Here is a 13105-nt window from a genome sequence, read left to right on the forward strand (position 1 = left end):
GTCCCACCCCACACCACCCCCTTCACCAGCCCTGGAGCAAACCCCTGCCTGGAAGGGGGGACCCTGGAACCACGGTGCAGTGAGAGCCCCTGAGGGGCCACTGCTCCTCCAGCCTGCACCCCGTGGTGTCAGCAGAGCCCAAACATTCCTTTGCCATGAAAGAAGTGCCCTGGGGTGCACGGAGATGGAGGCGAGAGGCTGAGGGGATGCACAGGGGGGCCACACCACGGTGCTGCCTGCGCTTGCCTTGCTAACCCAGCTCCAGGGGTGTCTGAAGACCCCCCTGAGTTCAGCACATCTGAGCACATCTGGAGATCAGCTCCTTGCTGGGCACACCTGGAGATCAGCTCCTTGCTGGGCACACCTGGAGATCAGCACCCTGGGCACATCTGGAGATCAGCTCCTTGCTGGGCACATTTGGAGATCAGCACCCTGGCCACATCTGGAGATCAGCTCCTTGCTGGGCACATCTGGAGATCAGCTCCTTGCTGGGCACATCTGGAGATCAGCACCATGGGCACATCTGGAGATCAGCTCCTTGCTGGGCACATCTGGAGGAAGAGTTAGAGCCTGCTCCAAAGCACTGGGGACTCCATAGTGGGAGGAGGAATCCACAGAACCTGTGAGGTTGGAGAAGACCCCTGAGGTCCCCGGAGGGATTTCCCAGCCCTGAGGATGTGGCAGTTGGGGACGTGGGGCAGAGGTGGCAGTGCTGGGGTGGCTGGGCTGGCTGATCTTAGAGGCCTTTCCTCATTTATTGCTCCCAATGTGCTGCACAGCTGTGCTGACGGCTCCCGGGAACAGGAGCTGGGGGAAACAGCTCGGGCAGCTCCTGCCCGCTTCCATGGGTTGGCTGCTCTGGGTCTGCACTAAAATCAGCCTCTTTGGTATATCCAGAGTGATCCAGAGCTGACATTTATGAGGGATTTTGGTTCAAAGGGGTTACAATAGAGGTGCAAATACTGATAAATTATCTTCCTCATTTTTTTTCTCCCTCACAAAGCAGAATAAAAATGCCACAGACTCAATTTCTATAATGTTCTGTTTTCATCTGTAAGAAGAAAATTTTCAAGCTTAGGTGCCAAAAGCAGGAAAATGAAATCTCTATTTAGACAGTTAAATAAGAGGCTCAATTTTCAAAGGCACAATACCCTGTATTCTTAATTGCTGCCAGAAGAGACTGAAACCTTACTTTACTTTTAAAAGGGTATTTTCTAAGTCTATAAAGAAAACTTTCTTATTTGTAAGCATCTCAACAGAAAATGTCCACCAGGGAATGAAGGACAGACGTTCACTGAAAAACAACGTGCTGATTTTTCCTTTTAAAGTTCAATTCCTCACAATAGGCAACTGAGATGGATTCAGGAGCAATGCAATAATAGAAATCAGAGGGAAATCAGAGGGAAATCAAAGGTCCCATGCTCAGCTCTTCTTCCACTCCTCTGCACTGAGGGGCTGCACCCAAGCTACTGCCAGTGGAAATCAGGAAATTTGGGGAAGGGTTTGGAGCCCCAGGAGTGGCTGAGGGAGCTGGGAAGGGGCTGGAGAGTTCCTGAGGGAGCTGGGAAGGGGCTGGAGAGTTCCTGAGGGAGCTGGGAAGGGGCTGGAGAGTTCCTGAGGGAGCTGGGAAGGGGCTCAGCCTGGAGCAAAGGAGGCTCAGGGGGGACCTTGTGGCTCTGCACAGCTCCTGCCAGGAGGGGACAGCCGGGGGGGTCGGGCTGTGCTCCAGGGAACAGGGACAGGAGGAGAGGGAACGGCCTCAGGCTGGGCCAGGGGAGCCCCAGGGTGGGCATCAGCAGGAATTTCCCCATGGAAAGGGGGATCAGGCCTTGGCAGTGCCCAGGGAGGTTTGGAGTGCCCGTCCCAGAGGGATTTCAAAGCCCTGGGGCTGTGGCACTTGGGGACATGGGGCAGTGGTGGCCCTGGCAGGGCTGGGAGTGATTGGGCTGGATGGGCTCAGAGCGATTTTCCATCCTGGAGGATTCTGTCATTCCAGGTTTGCTCTAAGCTCCATTTTCCCACTTTATGGAACGAGCTCCTTGCTGGGGCAGCTGCCTTTAGTCCCAGTTTTAACCCCTCCCCTGAGAGCAGTTCCAGTACCAGACAGCTCTAAGTCCATTTGTCATTCCAGCCAGGGCAGAGGCACCGCGGCAAGGCTCGGCACGGGGAAGGCTCAGTGCCTGCAGGAGGGGAAGGCTGTGCCCCACGCTGGGCCAGGCAGAAGAGGGAGAAGCTTTTATGGAAATACTTCCAAATCCCAGCAAAAAGATGAGAAAATCATAGTTTAAAATTGCTTTCAATTTCATTCCTCCCCACATCCAAAGTAACTTCTGCTGACACCTAGTCCCCTTCCTGAGCCAAGTACACCCCTACGTTCCCCAGGTTTTCAAAGTATAATTCTGTTTTAGCCAATCTTGGTTTTAATGGTGATCTCCTTAGCCCTCAGCGCAGGCAGGGAGGTCTCCAAGCAGACAGGAATGCTGGCAGAGTGCAAGCCTCTGGAGCTGACCTTGACTGGACCAAGTCACGAAAGGCTGTGGAATTGGGTCTGTGCTAAACACTTCCCATCATTCCTCCCCAAACGCCCAGACCCAAGATTAACACTGACGGGAGATCAGATGCTCTGAGATAACTTAATGCATGGTGGAAGGGCTATCAGGGTCAGAAAGCAAAGGAAAATACAACCCATAATTCTGAGGGGAAATGGAGATTTGTCACGAGCCACTGAAAAACAGCCTGGTGCTGGAATGAATAACGCTGTCTGCAGAAGAGCTGTCATCTCCTGATGGGTGCACTTCGTCCCCTTGTCCTTCCAGCAGAGCTCTGGGAGTGCCAGCACAGCCGTGTGGGAAATGTTTCCGGCGACAGCCCTCCAGGCAGAGGACAAACAGAGGGCTCTGCTCCCCAGGGCTGTCCATCAGCCTCGAGACCATCCCAGCCACCCCAAAAGAAAAACAAGTGTGAAAGCAAATGCTCAGGCTTTGCAGGAGGCTCTCCCAGCACGGGGCAGGTGATCCTTTGCCCCAGGCTGTATTTTGTGCTGTATTTTGTGCTGTATTTTGTGCTGTGCTTATGCTCCTCTTGACTCCGAGAGGACGGTTTCAATGTGGGTGATGTGCAGACACAGAACAAGTGAAATTTCCCTTTCAGAAAGGAACAAGGGTGCCAAACCCACATTTCAGGGTGAAAGTTGTTCAAGCAGCTGCTGTTTCTGGAAATGCAATCAGGTTGGTGCTGCTGTATCACTGTTTTCATAACGCTGGGGCTGTTCTCCAGCACCTGGTACCTCTCATACCTCCGTGGGATGAACTGTGGGTCACTGGGTGTTCAATACCGAGGGGTGGAAGTGCCCTGGGGACAGCTGAACGAGGCTCTGTGCCCTCGAGGATGCTCCTGCATTACCCAGGACAATGATGGCAAATCTCAGTTATGAGCCAGTTATGAGCACCTGGATAATGCAGCAGGACACAGGCTGCTCTCCAGGTCATTAGAGAAAGTTTAGGATTGAGAACAATATCCCCTTGTTATTAACAAAAGGAGGAGGGAAGGAAAGCATTTCAGCAATAAAAAAAACAGTCGCTGGTTTATTTAAAAAATACTAAAACAATGAGCTGCAAATGGGGAATCCAGAAAACTCCTTTGATAAATGTCAGTACTTTTAAATTAGGACAAAGGAATTAGAAAAATGGAGGCTTATGTTTAATTCACTTGAAAGCAAATTAAAGGGTTCAGCTTATGGATGAAAGAGAAAATTAGGTTATTTTTTTCCCTGAGAGTTACCAAGGCTACTGCAGCCCAGAGAAAGCCACACAGCTTGGCGAGCTGCTGTTGACAGGGCTGTTAGCACATCTTAAGTGGATTTAGAAGTGGTTCCATCTCAGGAACTGGGAGCTGGACCAGACACGGTGTCACACCCTGGCAGGGACAGCATGCTGCTGGTCCTGTCTAGCCCAGGGATGTTCCCCAAAATAGTCCTTCCTCCTCCCCGCTTCACAAGGGCTGATGAGCAGGAAGCCTCCAGCAGTGGGTGGTTTGATTTTTCAGAGGCTCAGGTGCTTTAAAGCACATCCTGCACCTGGGCGTGGTGCCTCCAGCGTTTCCATGTCAGCAGAGATGCTCCCCCCAGTCCACGTGTGCCCAAGGCCAGTTCATCCTGCCCTGGCTCACTGGGAATTCCATCTGGCAGAGAAAGGGTTTATGAGGGCCCTTTTCAAGGAAACGTTCACTTGCAGGTTCGTGACTTCAGATTCTGTACTATGTCATCCTGTATCTTGAGGTCTTCTGTGAGATATTCAGCTCCTGCTACATTTCATGGAGGTTTTTCATTGGAACTTAATTTCCATCTTGGGAGCCAAAATTGTTATGGCAAATCTTAAACAAATCAGGTGTTCAAGGCCAGGCTGGACGGGGCTTGGAGTGCTCTGGGACACTGGAAGGTGTCAGGGGCTGGAACAGGATGGGCTTTAAGGGCCCTTCCACCCTGAACCATCCCGTGAATCTATAATTCTCATTTCTCAGCACATTTTCTTTCTCAGCGCACTTTGCATTTTCCACCGTCTTCGGTGGTTCATATTACAGAAAGCAAAGCTGTCACATTGATTTTTTTCTAAGGGATTTTACAGACACCAAGGCAAACACAAAACTGGGTATGAACCATGATTCTTCCTTCATTTCTGGACAGTGTCTGTCCAGCTTCCATTTTGTCCTTTTGAGGTATCCCCTGAATGAATATATCAAGAGTACAGGGAAATTGGGGTCATTACACCACTCAAATTCCCTTTTCCATTTGGAAACATCAAAATTATTGCAAGCCATGGCAAGTCAAACCTGCCTGGCAGTGAGTTTACACACCCTTCAGGTGCTGGGACCCTCCAGGGTCCTTGGGAGAATGAAGATATTCCTGAAAAGGTTTCACAGCAGCTGCAGTTACTGGGGCTTGCTTTGGTTTTATTTGATCCTAAATGCTAACAAGCAACTCTCCTACCCTCCACTCAGTCCAGTTTCAGAGGCTGAAGTGTTCCAGAAGTTCAGCAATGAGAGGGTCCCATAAGAACACATCTGCAAGCAATAAAGAGGAGCAAGAGGATAAGTTCCTGAACACAACCCCCAGGTTTCAGTTCACAGCTCCTCCACCCTCACAAACAGCTGACAGGCCAGAGCCAGGACCCTCCTCCTGCCCCTCCTTCAATCAGGAGCAACACCACCTGACCAGAGAGGTGCTGCAGATCAGGTGAGCTGGGGCCCGAGCAGCAGGGGATGCAGGTCCCAGGAGAGGGGGGATGCAGGTCCCAGGAGGGGGATGCAGGTCCCAGGAGGGGGATGCAGGTCCCAGAGCAGGGGATGCAGGTCCTAGGAGAGGGATGCAGGTCCCAGGAGAGGGATGCAGGTCCCAGGAGAGGGGGGATGCAGGTCCCAGGAGGGGGATGCAGGTCCCAGAGCAGGGGATGCAGGTCCCAGAGCAGGGGATGCACATCCCAGCAGGAGGGGGATGCAGGTCCCAGCAGGGGGATGCAGATCCCAGGAGCAGGATGCAGGTCCCAGCAGGGGATGCAGGTCCCAGCAGGAGGGGGGTGCAGGTCCCAGCAGCTTCTCCAGGTCAGAAGAGGGTGGCTGCTCTCAGCTGTCACCTCACCGCCCATGGAAAGTGGCACTGCAGCTCTCTTGCCTTGCTCCCACGGCTGGTTTGGGAGTTGGGGACCATCTCCTGCCATGGCATTGTGCATGGCAGGGTCCTGCACAGCGACCTGACTCGAGAGCACACTCCAAATTGTCCTCAGTTTCCAGTGGGACCAGTTTCACTCTCACAAGTGCATTTCTTTTAATCAGCATATTTTATTTTCTTTCTCTGCCCAGTGATTTCTCCATGGACCTACCCAAACAATCCTTTCTTTCATTGCCTTTGCTAAATCTGTTGTCTGGAGCTCTGGGGAGCAGCTTTTTGGGATAGGTCTAACAGGAGCACCAATGGGATATTTTTCCAGCTGACTGATCAATACCTTGACTCATTTGCACAGAAAGGGAGCAGGTGCCTTTTGGGGGTTGGAAGGAGAGGCTTTACTTCACTCATCCCAGCACCCACCCTGGAGAGGAGGAGGAGAGAGCCCAGCTCTGATGAATGAGGCAGCAGGGAACAATGGTTCCTCTCTCCCCACAGGATCTGTAGGATCTTTTCTGGGCAGCTTTTCCCAGTGCAACTCTTGTCTGTCCTGGTTGTCCCACGAGTAATTACAGAAGGCAGGAAATGCCTCCCTGCTGGGACGGCCGGTGGGGGTTGTCTGTGCCTGGACTTTCCACGTCCCCAAACCTCCCATTTCTTTTCTTCCTCTTCAGACTTAGGAAGAAATGATGCTTTCATTGCACTGATTCCTTGGCAGCCTCCCCTTGTCCAGAGGGGAGGCTGCAGCTTGTGCTCAGCCCAAGAGGTGACACCAAGGCAGTCTCCATGCTGTTCCTCCGGCTGTGGCTGTGAGCATGCAGGAATTCCATGCAGCTTCCCTGGTTTGACCAAAAGGAAGGATTTCCTACTGCTCAGACCTCAAGAAGGGACAAGACAGAGCCAGGGAAAGCAAGTCCTCACATGCCAGCTCTCTCGTGTGAGGTGGGACACTGAGCTAAACCCATCCCCTCCTCGATGTGATGTGGCTCAGGTCACCTCCTTTGGTCCAAGAGCACCAGAATTCCTCATTCCTGAGGGAGGCAAAGACATTTTCCAAGGAAAATATTTTTTTCATTTGTTAAAAACCCCACTAAAACTCACATATGTTCCAGTGATTTTTTTTTCCCTGGACAAACAGCCACTTCAAAAATAGAACACTGAAAAGAATCTGCAAAATAATTAAAAATAATAATAAGCAGAAAAATCCAATCATTTCCCCAGTTTCCCAGTTGATGTTTCAACTGCAGCTCAGTGCAATTTCAGCTTGAAATTTGCTTAAACATAATCATACTCTTCTTAAAGAAATCAAAAAACCCAGCTCCAGAGCAATGTTCTTTACTCCAAATGAGGCTTTATTAACATTTTCTTTTTCCCCACAGAGTAGCTCATTTTGGGTGTGAAATACAGTTGCTAGAGACATTCATGTGTTTACAACTTTTCAATTCTGGCAGAGGACTGTTAAATGGATAGTTCCAGACTGGAACATGGTAGAAGCTTTCAAAAGGAGAGGAAGGCCGGGGAGGAAGGCCAAGGATCACACTTTCCTTTTGATTTGCCAAGTGGGAAGAAAAAAAAAGGAAAAAAGAAAATAAAAAGTACTTTCTTGACTTTTTCTGTTTGATATATAGCACCTACAAATGGCTGTATGAATTATTTCCCTTCTCTGTTTTACTCCTGAAAAATAAAAGTGTGCAGTTCCTTTGCAGGAAGGATTAATGAGGTGATGCCACGAGGAAATGCAAGTTAAGAACCCTGAACAGCTCCAGCGGGAAAAAATACAAACTTCCCAGACCATTCAAATACCTGTTCAGTGAAAATATCTGAGCCAGCAGTGGGAAAAAGCTCTCTCGGCAAATATCCAAAAGCACTGCCTGGGAGGGGTGGGGAAAGTGTCCTGGTCATCCCTGAGTCATCCAGGGAGCCAGGGAAGGGAAGGGAAGGGAAGGGAAGGGAAGGGAAGGGAAGGGAAGGGAAGGGAAGGGAAGGGAAGGGAAGGGAAGGGAAGGGAAGGGAAGGGAAGGGAAGGGAAGGGAAGGGAAGGGAAGCTGTCCCTACTCCATTGGTCAGTTGATTACTGGGGAACCTGAAGATGTCACTTCACATTTTGTGTCTCAGGTACTCCATGCATGAAATGGAGGCAGTGAAAAATGATGCTCACTTAACATCATAAAGATGAAGGAGCCAGGCTCTGCTGCTTGGCTCCCTAAAACAGGGTCACTCGCCGGGCCGTGGGGATTAGAGCTGGGGGAAGCAGCAGGGAATGGTGGTGAGGGACCAGAGCACCACGGTGAAGGAGGCGTGGGAACCTGGATGGAAAGTTTATGGAAGCACATCACCCGAATTTACGGAGGGTTTTGGAGGAGAACTGGGAGGTCATCACCTTGCAGGGGATTATGGAAGGTGCCGAGGCCGGGAGGGGGGCAGGACGTGGCCCAAGTTTTCAGTGCAGTGACACTGCCAACAACAGTCGGGAGTAGGATACATCTTCGAGGCGATGAGGCCGGTGCCTCCATCCGAATGGGAGGGTTGGGGAGGAGGGGAGAGATGCCGGGACCCTCCAGGAGGGCAGCGGGCGAGGAAGAAGCCAGCCTGGGGCTTGCAGGGTGAAAGGGGCCATGGCCAGGACACGGGAGCACGAGATGACAGAGAACCCCCGCCCCGGGGCCGGGGATGCGGAGCCGCGGAGGAGGAGGCGGGGGCCGGACCACCAAGCCCCTCCCCGAGGGCCGGGGCGGGGGCGGCCCGGGGAAGGCGGCGAGGCTGCCCCGGCGCTCGGGCACGGCGGAGCTGCGCCCGCCGCGAGTTCCGCTGCTGAGAGGGGAGGGAGAAAACAAAACATAAAAACATACCACAAGGAAAAAAAAAAAGAAAAAAAAAAAAAACCAAACACATTATAATAAGAAGAAAGGAAAATTGAATAATTAATAGGCATAAAATAATTGTAGCCAGCCCGGGAGCGGCCCCTCCGCGGAGGATGGGGCGGAGGGCGGCCGGCAGCCCGCGGTGCCCGGCGCGGCTGCGGGCATGACCCGGGCCCGGAGCGGGGCCGGGCCGGCCGGGGGAGCGCTCGGGCCGGGGGGGCCGGGCCGGGGCGCGGGGCCGCCTCCCTCCCTCCGCCCTGCCCAGCCCTCCGCGCATCCTCCGGCACCGCCGAGCCGCGCCGAGCCGCGCCGGGCCGGGCCGGGGGTCCGAGCCGAGCCCAGTCGGTGGGGCCGAGCCGTGCCGAGCGGGAGGATGAGGGGCGTCCTCTGCTTCTGCACCCTGATCCTCCTGGGTGAGTAGCGCGGCGCGGGGGGAGCGGGGGCACAACTTTCTGCCGGGCTCGCTTGCGGGGGTATTTCGGGCACCCCCGGGCAGGGGGGGTCTCCGCTCCCCAGCGCTTCGGGAGCGGCGGTGAGCCCGGGTGGCATCACCGAGGCCGGGCTGGACGGGCTTGGAGCCGCCCGGGCTCGTGGAAGGTGTCGCTGCCCGTGGCAGGGGGGTCGGAACGAGATGCTCGTGAAGGTCCTTTACAGCCCAAACCATTCCACGACTCCGTGCTCCTCAGCTTTCTGTTGCCTCCTCTGCTCTGCAGCCGAGCGCTGGGCTCTGCTGCTGTCATTTCGGGTCGTCCTGCTGGCCGCGGGGATGCCCAGATGTGCCCCGGAATTCAGGCACTTCTCGGGGCAGAGGGGCTCGGACGGGCAGTGCTGGGAGCGGGGAGGCAGATTAGCACAGTGCCGGGAATGCCCGGTGCCGAGGCCGGGAGATGCCGGGGTTCGGGGCAGGTGTGTGCGGGGTGGCAGCCCCCAGCTCTGTCACCGCTCTGTCACCGCTCTGTCGCCGCTCTGTCACAGCCCCGAGCGAGCCGCGCGTGTGGCGGGGTGCGCTCGGGGGACCCTGCTGCGGGTTCCCTCACACCCCCCGAACCCAGCTGTCCTCAGGGCTTTGTTCTTGCACCGAGAGCAGGGAGTGAGGACCCCAGACGTTCCCCCCATCCCTGTGGAGCGCTAAAGGCAGCCCTCGTCCCCTGGCGTGGCTGGGAGCCGCTGTCCCCGTGTCCGCGGGGATGTGTCTGCAGCTCCCGTGCTTTGAGCATCCCGCTCGCATCCTCCCTCTGCTCAGCTCGGAGCGGCCGCTTCTCCTGCGCGATTCCCGGGGCTCCCGCTTCCCCGGGAAGAGGGAAACGCGGGTGAAGGGGCTACAGCCCCCGGCAGCGGCTGGGGACGGCCTGGGTGCCACCCCGGCTCCTCCCCTTGGGGCATTTTGTCCCCTCCCTGTGCTCCGTTGAGGCAACAAACCCAACATTGAGCCTGTGCTTAAATGGACCTGGAAGGGTTGTGGGGAGGCTGAGAATAGGATGTGCCTGTTCTCTTCGGGTGCCACTGCAGGAGGAAAAGGTCTTGGGGTGACTGCAAGTGGCTGGGACATCGTGGGGCGCCCGGCACTCGCTCCCTGCACGGCTCTCCTCCCGCTGGAGCCCCGCTCCTGGGGAGAACCGAGCCCCTGGCAGGACCGAGCCCCGGGCAGGACCAAGCCCTTGGCAGGACCGAGCTCCGGGCAGGATCGAGCCCTTGGCAGGATCGAGATTTGGGCAGGACCGAGCCCCTGAGCAGGACCGAGCCCTTGGCAGGACCGAGCTCCTGGGCAGGACCGAGCCCCTGAGCAGGACCGAGCTCCTGGGCAGGACCGAGCTCCGGGCAGGACCGAGCCCTTGGCAGGACCGAGCCCTTGGCAGGACCGAGATCTGGGCAGGACCGAGCCCCTGAGCAGGACCGAGCTCCTGGGCAGGACCGAGCTCCGGGCAGGACCCGAGCCCCTGAGCAGGACCGAGCTCCTGGGCAGGACCGAGCTCCGGGCAGGACCGAGCCCTTGGCAGGACCGAGCTCCTGGGCAGGACCGAGCTCCTTGGCAGGACCGAGCTCTTGGGCAGGACCGAGTTCCGGGCAGGACCGAGCCCTTGGCAGGACCGAGATCTGGGCAGGACCGAGCTCCGGGCAGGACCGAGCCCTTGGCAGGACCGAGATCTGGGCAGGACCGAGCCCCTGGTCAGGACCGAGCCCTTGGCAGGACCGAGCTCCTGGGCAGGACGGAGCACCGGGCAGGACCGAGCGGGTTCTCCCGCGGTGGGGAGGCTCTGCCGGAGCTCCAGGTGACTCCCCGTGCCGGCTCTCCCTGTCACTAGATGTCAGCAGCAGCAACTCTTCCAAATCCCAAAGGCGGGGGGGAGGGCAAATTCGACCCCCCAGGAGGGACCGGCCATGCTCAGCCAGGGCCCGCTTTGCTCCGGGGGCTCGGAGCGCCCCGGAGCTGGGCACGGCCGGGCGGGGATGGCCGCTCCTCCGGTGGCAGGGGCTGTGCCCCGGGCTGGGCTGGGCTGGGCTCAGCCTCCCGCAGAGCTGCAGTTTTCCCCTAAGGCTCTCGGGGCTCGGGGCGCGAGTCCCGGTCCCTGCAGGATCCGTTTTCCAAGCGGTTCGGATTGGCTGGCTCATTGATTGACTGCTTGATTGACTGGTGGCCTCATCGATTTCTCTAGAGAAAGTGGACTAAGAGAAAAGAGCAAATGGCCAGTCCCATTGTCGGCAGTGCCATTGGGAATAGGGGACAGGTGTTAGGGCTACACTTGTCACCTCTGCTCCAAGCCAGAGCAAAGCCATCAGCTGCTATTCACCCTTTGCCCTTCGGGTCCTGGGGTCTCCAGAGGGACCTTTTCACCCCTGGACTGGCATTTGACCCCTGCAGGCACAGCACCACCCCAGCAGATGCTCCTGGACACCCTCAGCCTTTTCCCTAGGTATTTTTGGGATGTTTGTGTTATGGATGGACACAGAGATGTCCCTGCAGGGATCCAGGGTGCAGGGATGGAGAGGGCAGGCACGAGCCTGACGATTCCCAGCCTCATCCCCACTGGCTGTGCACCCTGGGGGCTGCAGTGCGAGCTCCTTGCTTTTGGTGTGTCCCTCTCTGGCATTTTTGGGATGATCTTGGCTGGGGGAGGCAGTTCTTGGTGAGATTAGGGCTCTCCTGATGGCAGTGTCACCATCAGCCAGGCTGGATGGAGATCCCAGGTTCCTGCTGGCACAAGCACACAGGGTGGCCCAGAGCAGGCAGCTTGCAGAACGGAACAATGTTTTTATTTTCCTCAGCTGCTGTTCAGCCAGATGAGCTCCCAGCGCTGTCTCCCCAGCAGCCACCCTGGTGGCAGTGCGAGGACAGGGAGGGAGCACAGCTCCACCCCTGAGGACGGGGGACATGGCTTTGGGAAGCTGGTGGCTGCTGTAGTGTCCCCTGATACTTACTTGAATTCGTGGCACTGGCTAGAAATCCCACTCACGGCGCACTGGTGAGGCTTTCAGGAAGACTTTATGGAAAATCAGGGCTGCAGGAAGCACTGATACAGTTAAATATAGAGTTAATTAATGTGACAAGGACACTGGGCTACACCCGGAAGCAGCTCCCAAGGAGCTGCCCAGATCCCAGAGGACACATCGGTCCCTGCACTACCAGAACTGCAGTGTGAGGTGAGGATGGAACGCTGGGCACAGCTGGAAGCAGCAGTTTGCTCCTGAACCCCCTGGCACCAGGAGTCAGCTCTGGCCCTGCTGGAGGGCAGGACCCCCAGGTGGCTGGTTCCTGCTGCAGCTTTTCCTGTGCTGGTCGCCTGCAGAATCCCTGGCCTTTGTTTGCCTCAGGCTCCTCACAGATGCAATCAAACACGAGATCGTCTGGTGGACTTTCACCTGGTTTGGGAACTCAGATCCCAGGGGAAAAGCAGAACAAAATCTCTTGAAAAATGCATCTGTGTGTGTGAGAGAGGGAAACTCTTTAAATTAGTGGCTTTGTCGGTTCTGACAGGAGCAATCCACTATTTGCATCATCAGGAATGTGACATTTATGTCTGTCCGTGTTGATGCAGAGGAGAAATAAAACTTCTCCCTCAACAGGCTGCCCACAAATGATGTGCAGATTCCTCTGCAAGGACCTTACCACACCCAGAAAATATTTTTTCCAGAGCTCTGGAGCCTTTAATAGTAATTATTGCTGGGTAAAAATTAGTACTCCTTAAGGCTAATAATTAGTATGAATTACTGTGAATAGCATTTTATTTTGCTTTTGGAGACAGAAATGTCTTCCCTGCTCTCCTGGCAATTTTCACAGATGATTTCTATTGTGCCTGAAATTCCCTTCATCATTTTCACACAAGACTTGTTCATTTTTATAACTTTCCACTTGGTCATTTTAAAACATGACTTCTAATGTCTCTAAAGTTTGCCACCTTTTGATAAAAATACCTTGCTTCCAAGATAGTCATGATTTCTTTTTCCCTCTAGTGGACTTTATATTCCTTTTGCTTCCTTAAAAAATATATAAATGACCTCTTTCTTCTCAACCCAAAAGTGAGAGAGGACAAATTGAAAGGTAGTTCTCCTGCTGGAAGAATTTTTTCAGAAGAGCACATTTCACTGAAAA

The 13105-nt window shown here is 55.0% G+C and overlaps 1 protein-coding gene across 1 annotated transcript in view; it reads left to right on the plus strand.

Annotated features, from left to right (window-relative positions):
• Positions 1-8877: 8877 nt before the first annotated feature.
• LOC137473303 (GDNF family receptor alpha-4) overlaps positions 8878-13105 on the plus strand; it is a 72402-nt gene continuing 68174 nt past the window's right edge. The window contains exon 1 of the mRNA XM_068189186.1: positions 8878-8930. Coding sequence (XP_068045287.1) covers positions 8891-8930 — 40 coding nt within the window. The 5' untranslated portion in view covers positions 8878-8890. The remainder of the gene's footprint in view (positions 8931-13105) is intronic.

The sequence above is a fragment of the Anomalospiza imberbis genome, chromosome 4 (genome assembly GCF_031753505.1).
Source record: "Anomalospiza imberbis isolate Cuckoo-Finch-1a 21T00152 chromosome 4, ASM3175350v1, whole genome shotgun sequence".
In the NCBI taxonomy this organism is placed as follows: Eukaryota; Metazoa; Chordata; class Aves; order Passeriformes; family Viduidae; genus Anomalospiza; species Anomalospiza imberbis.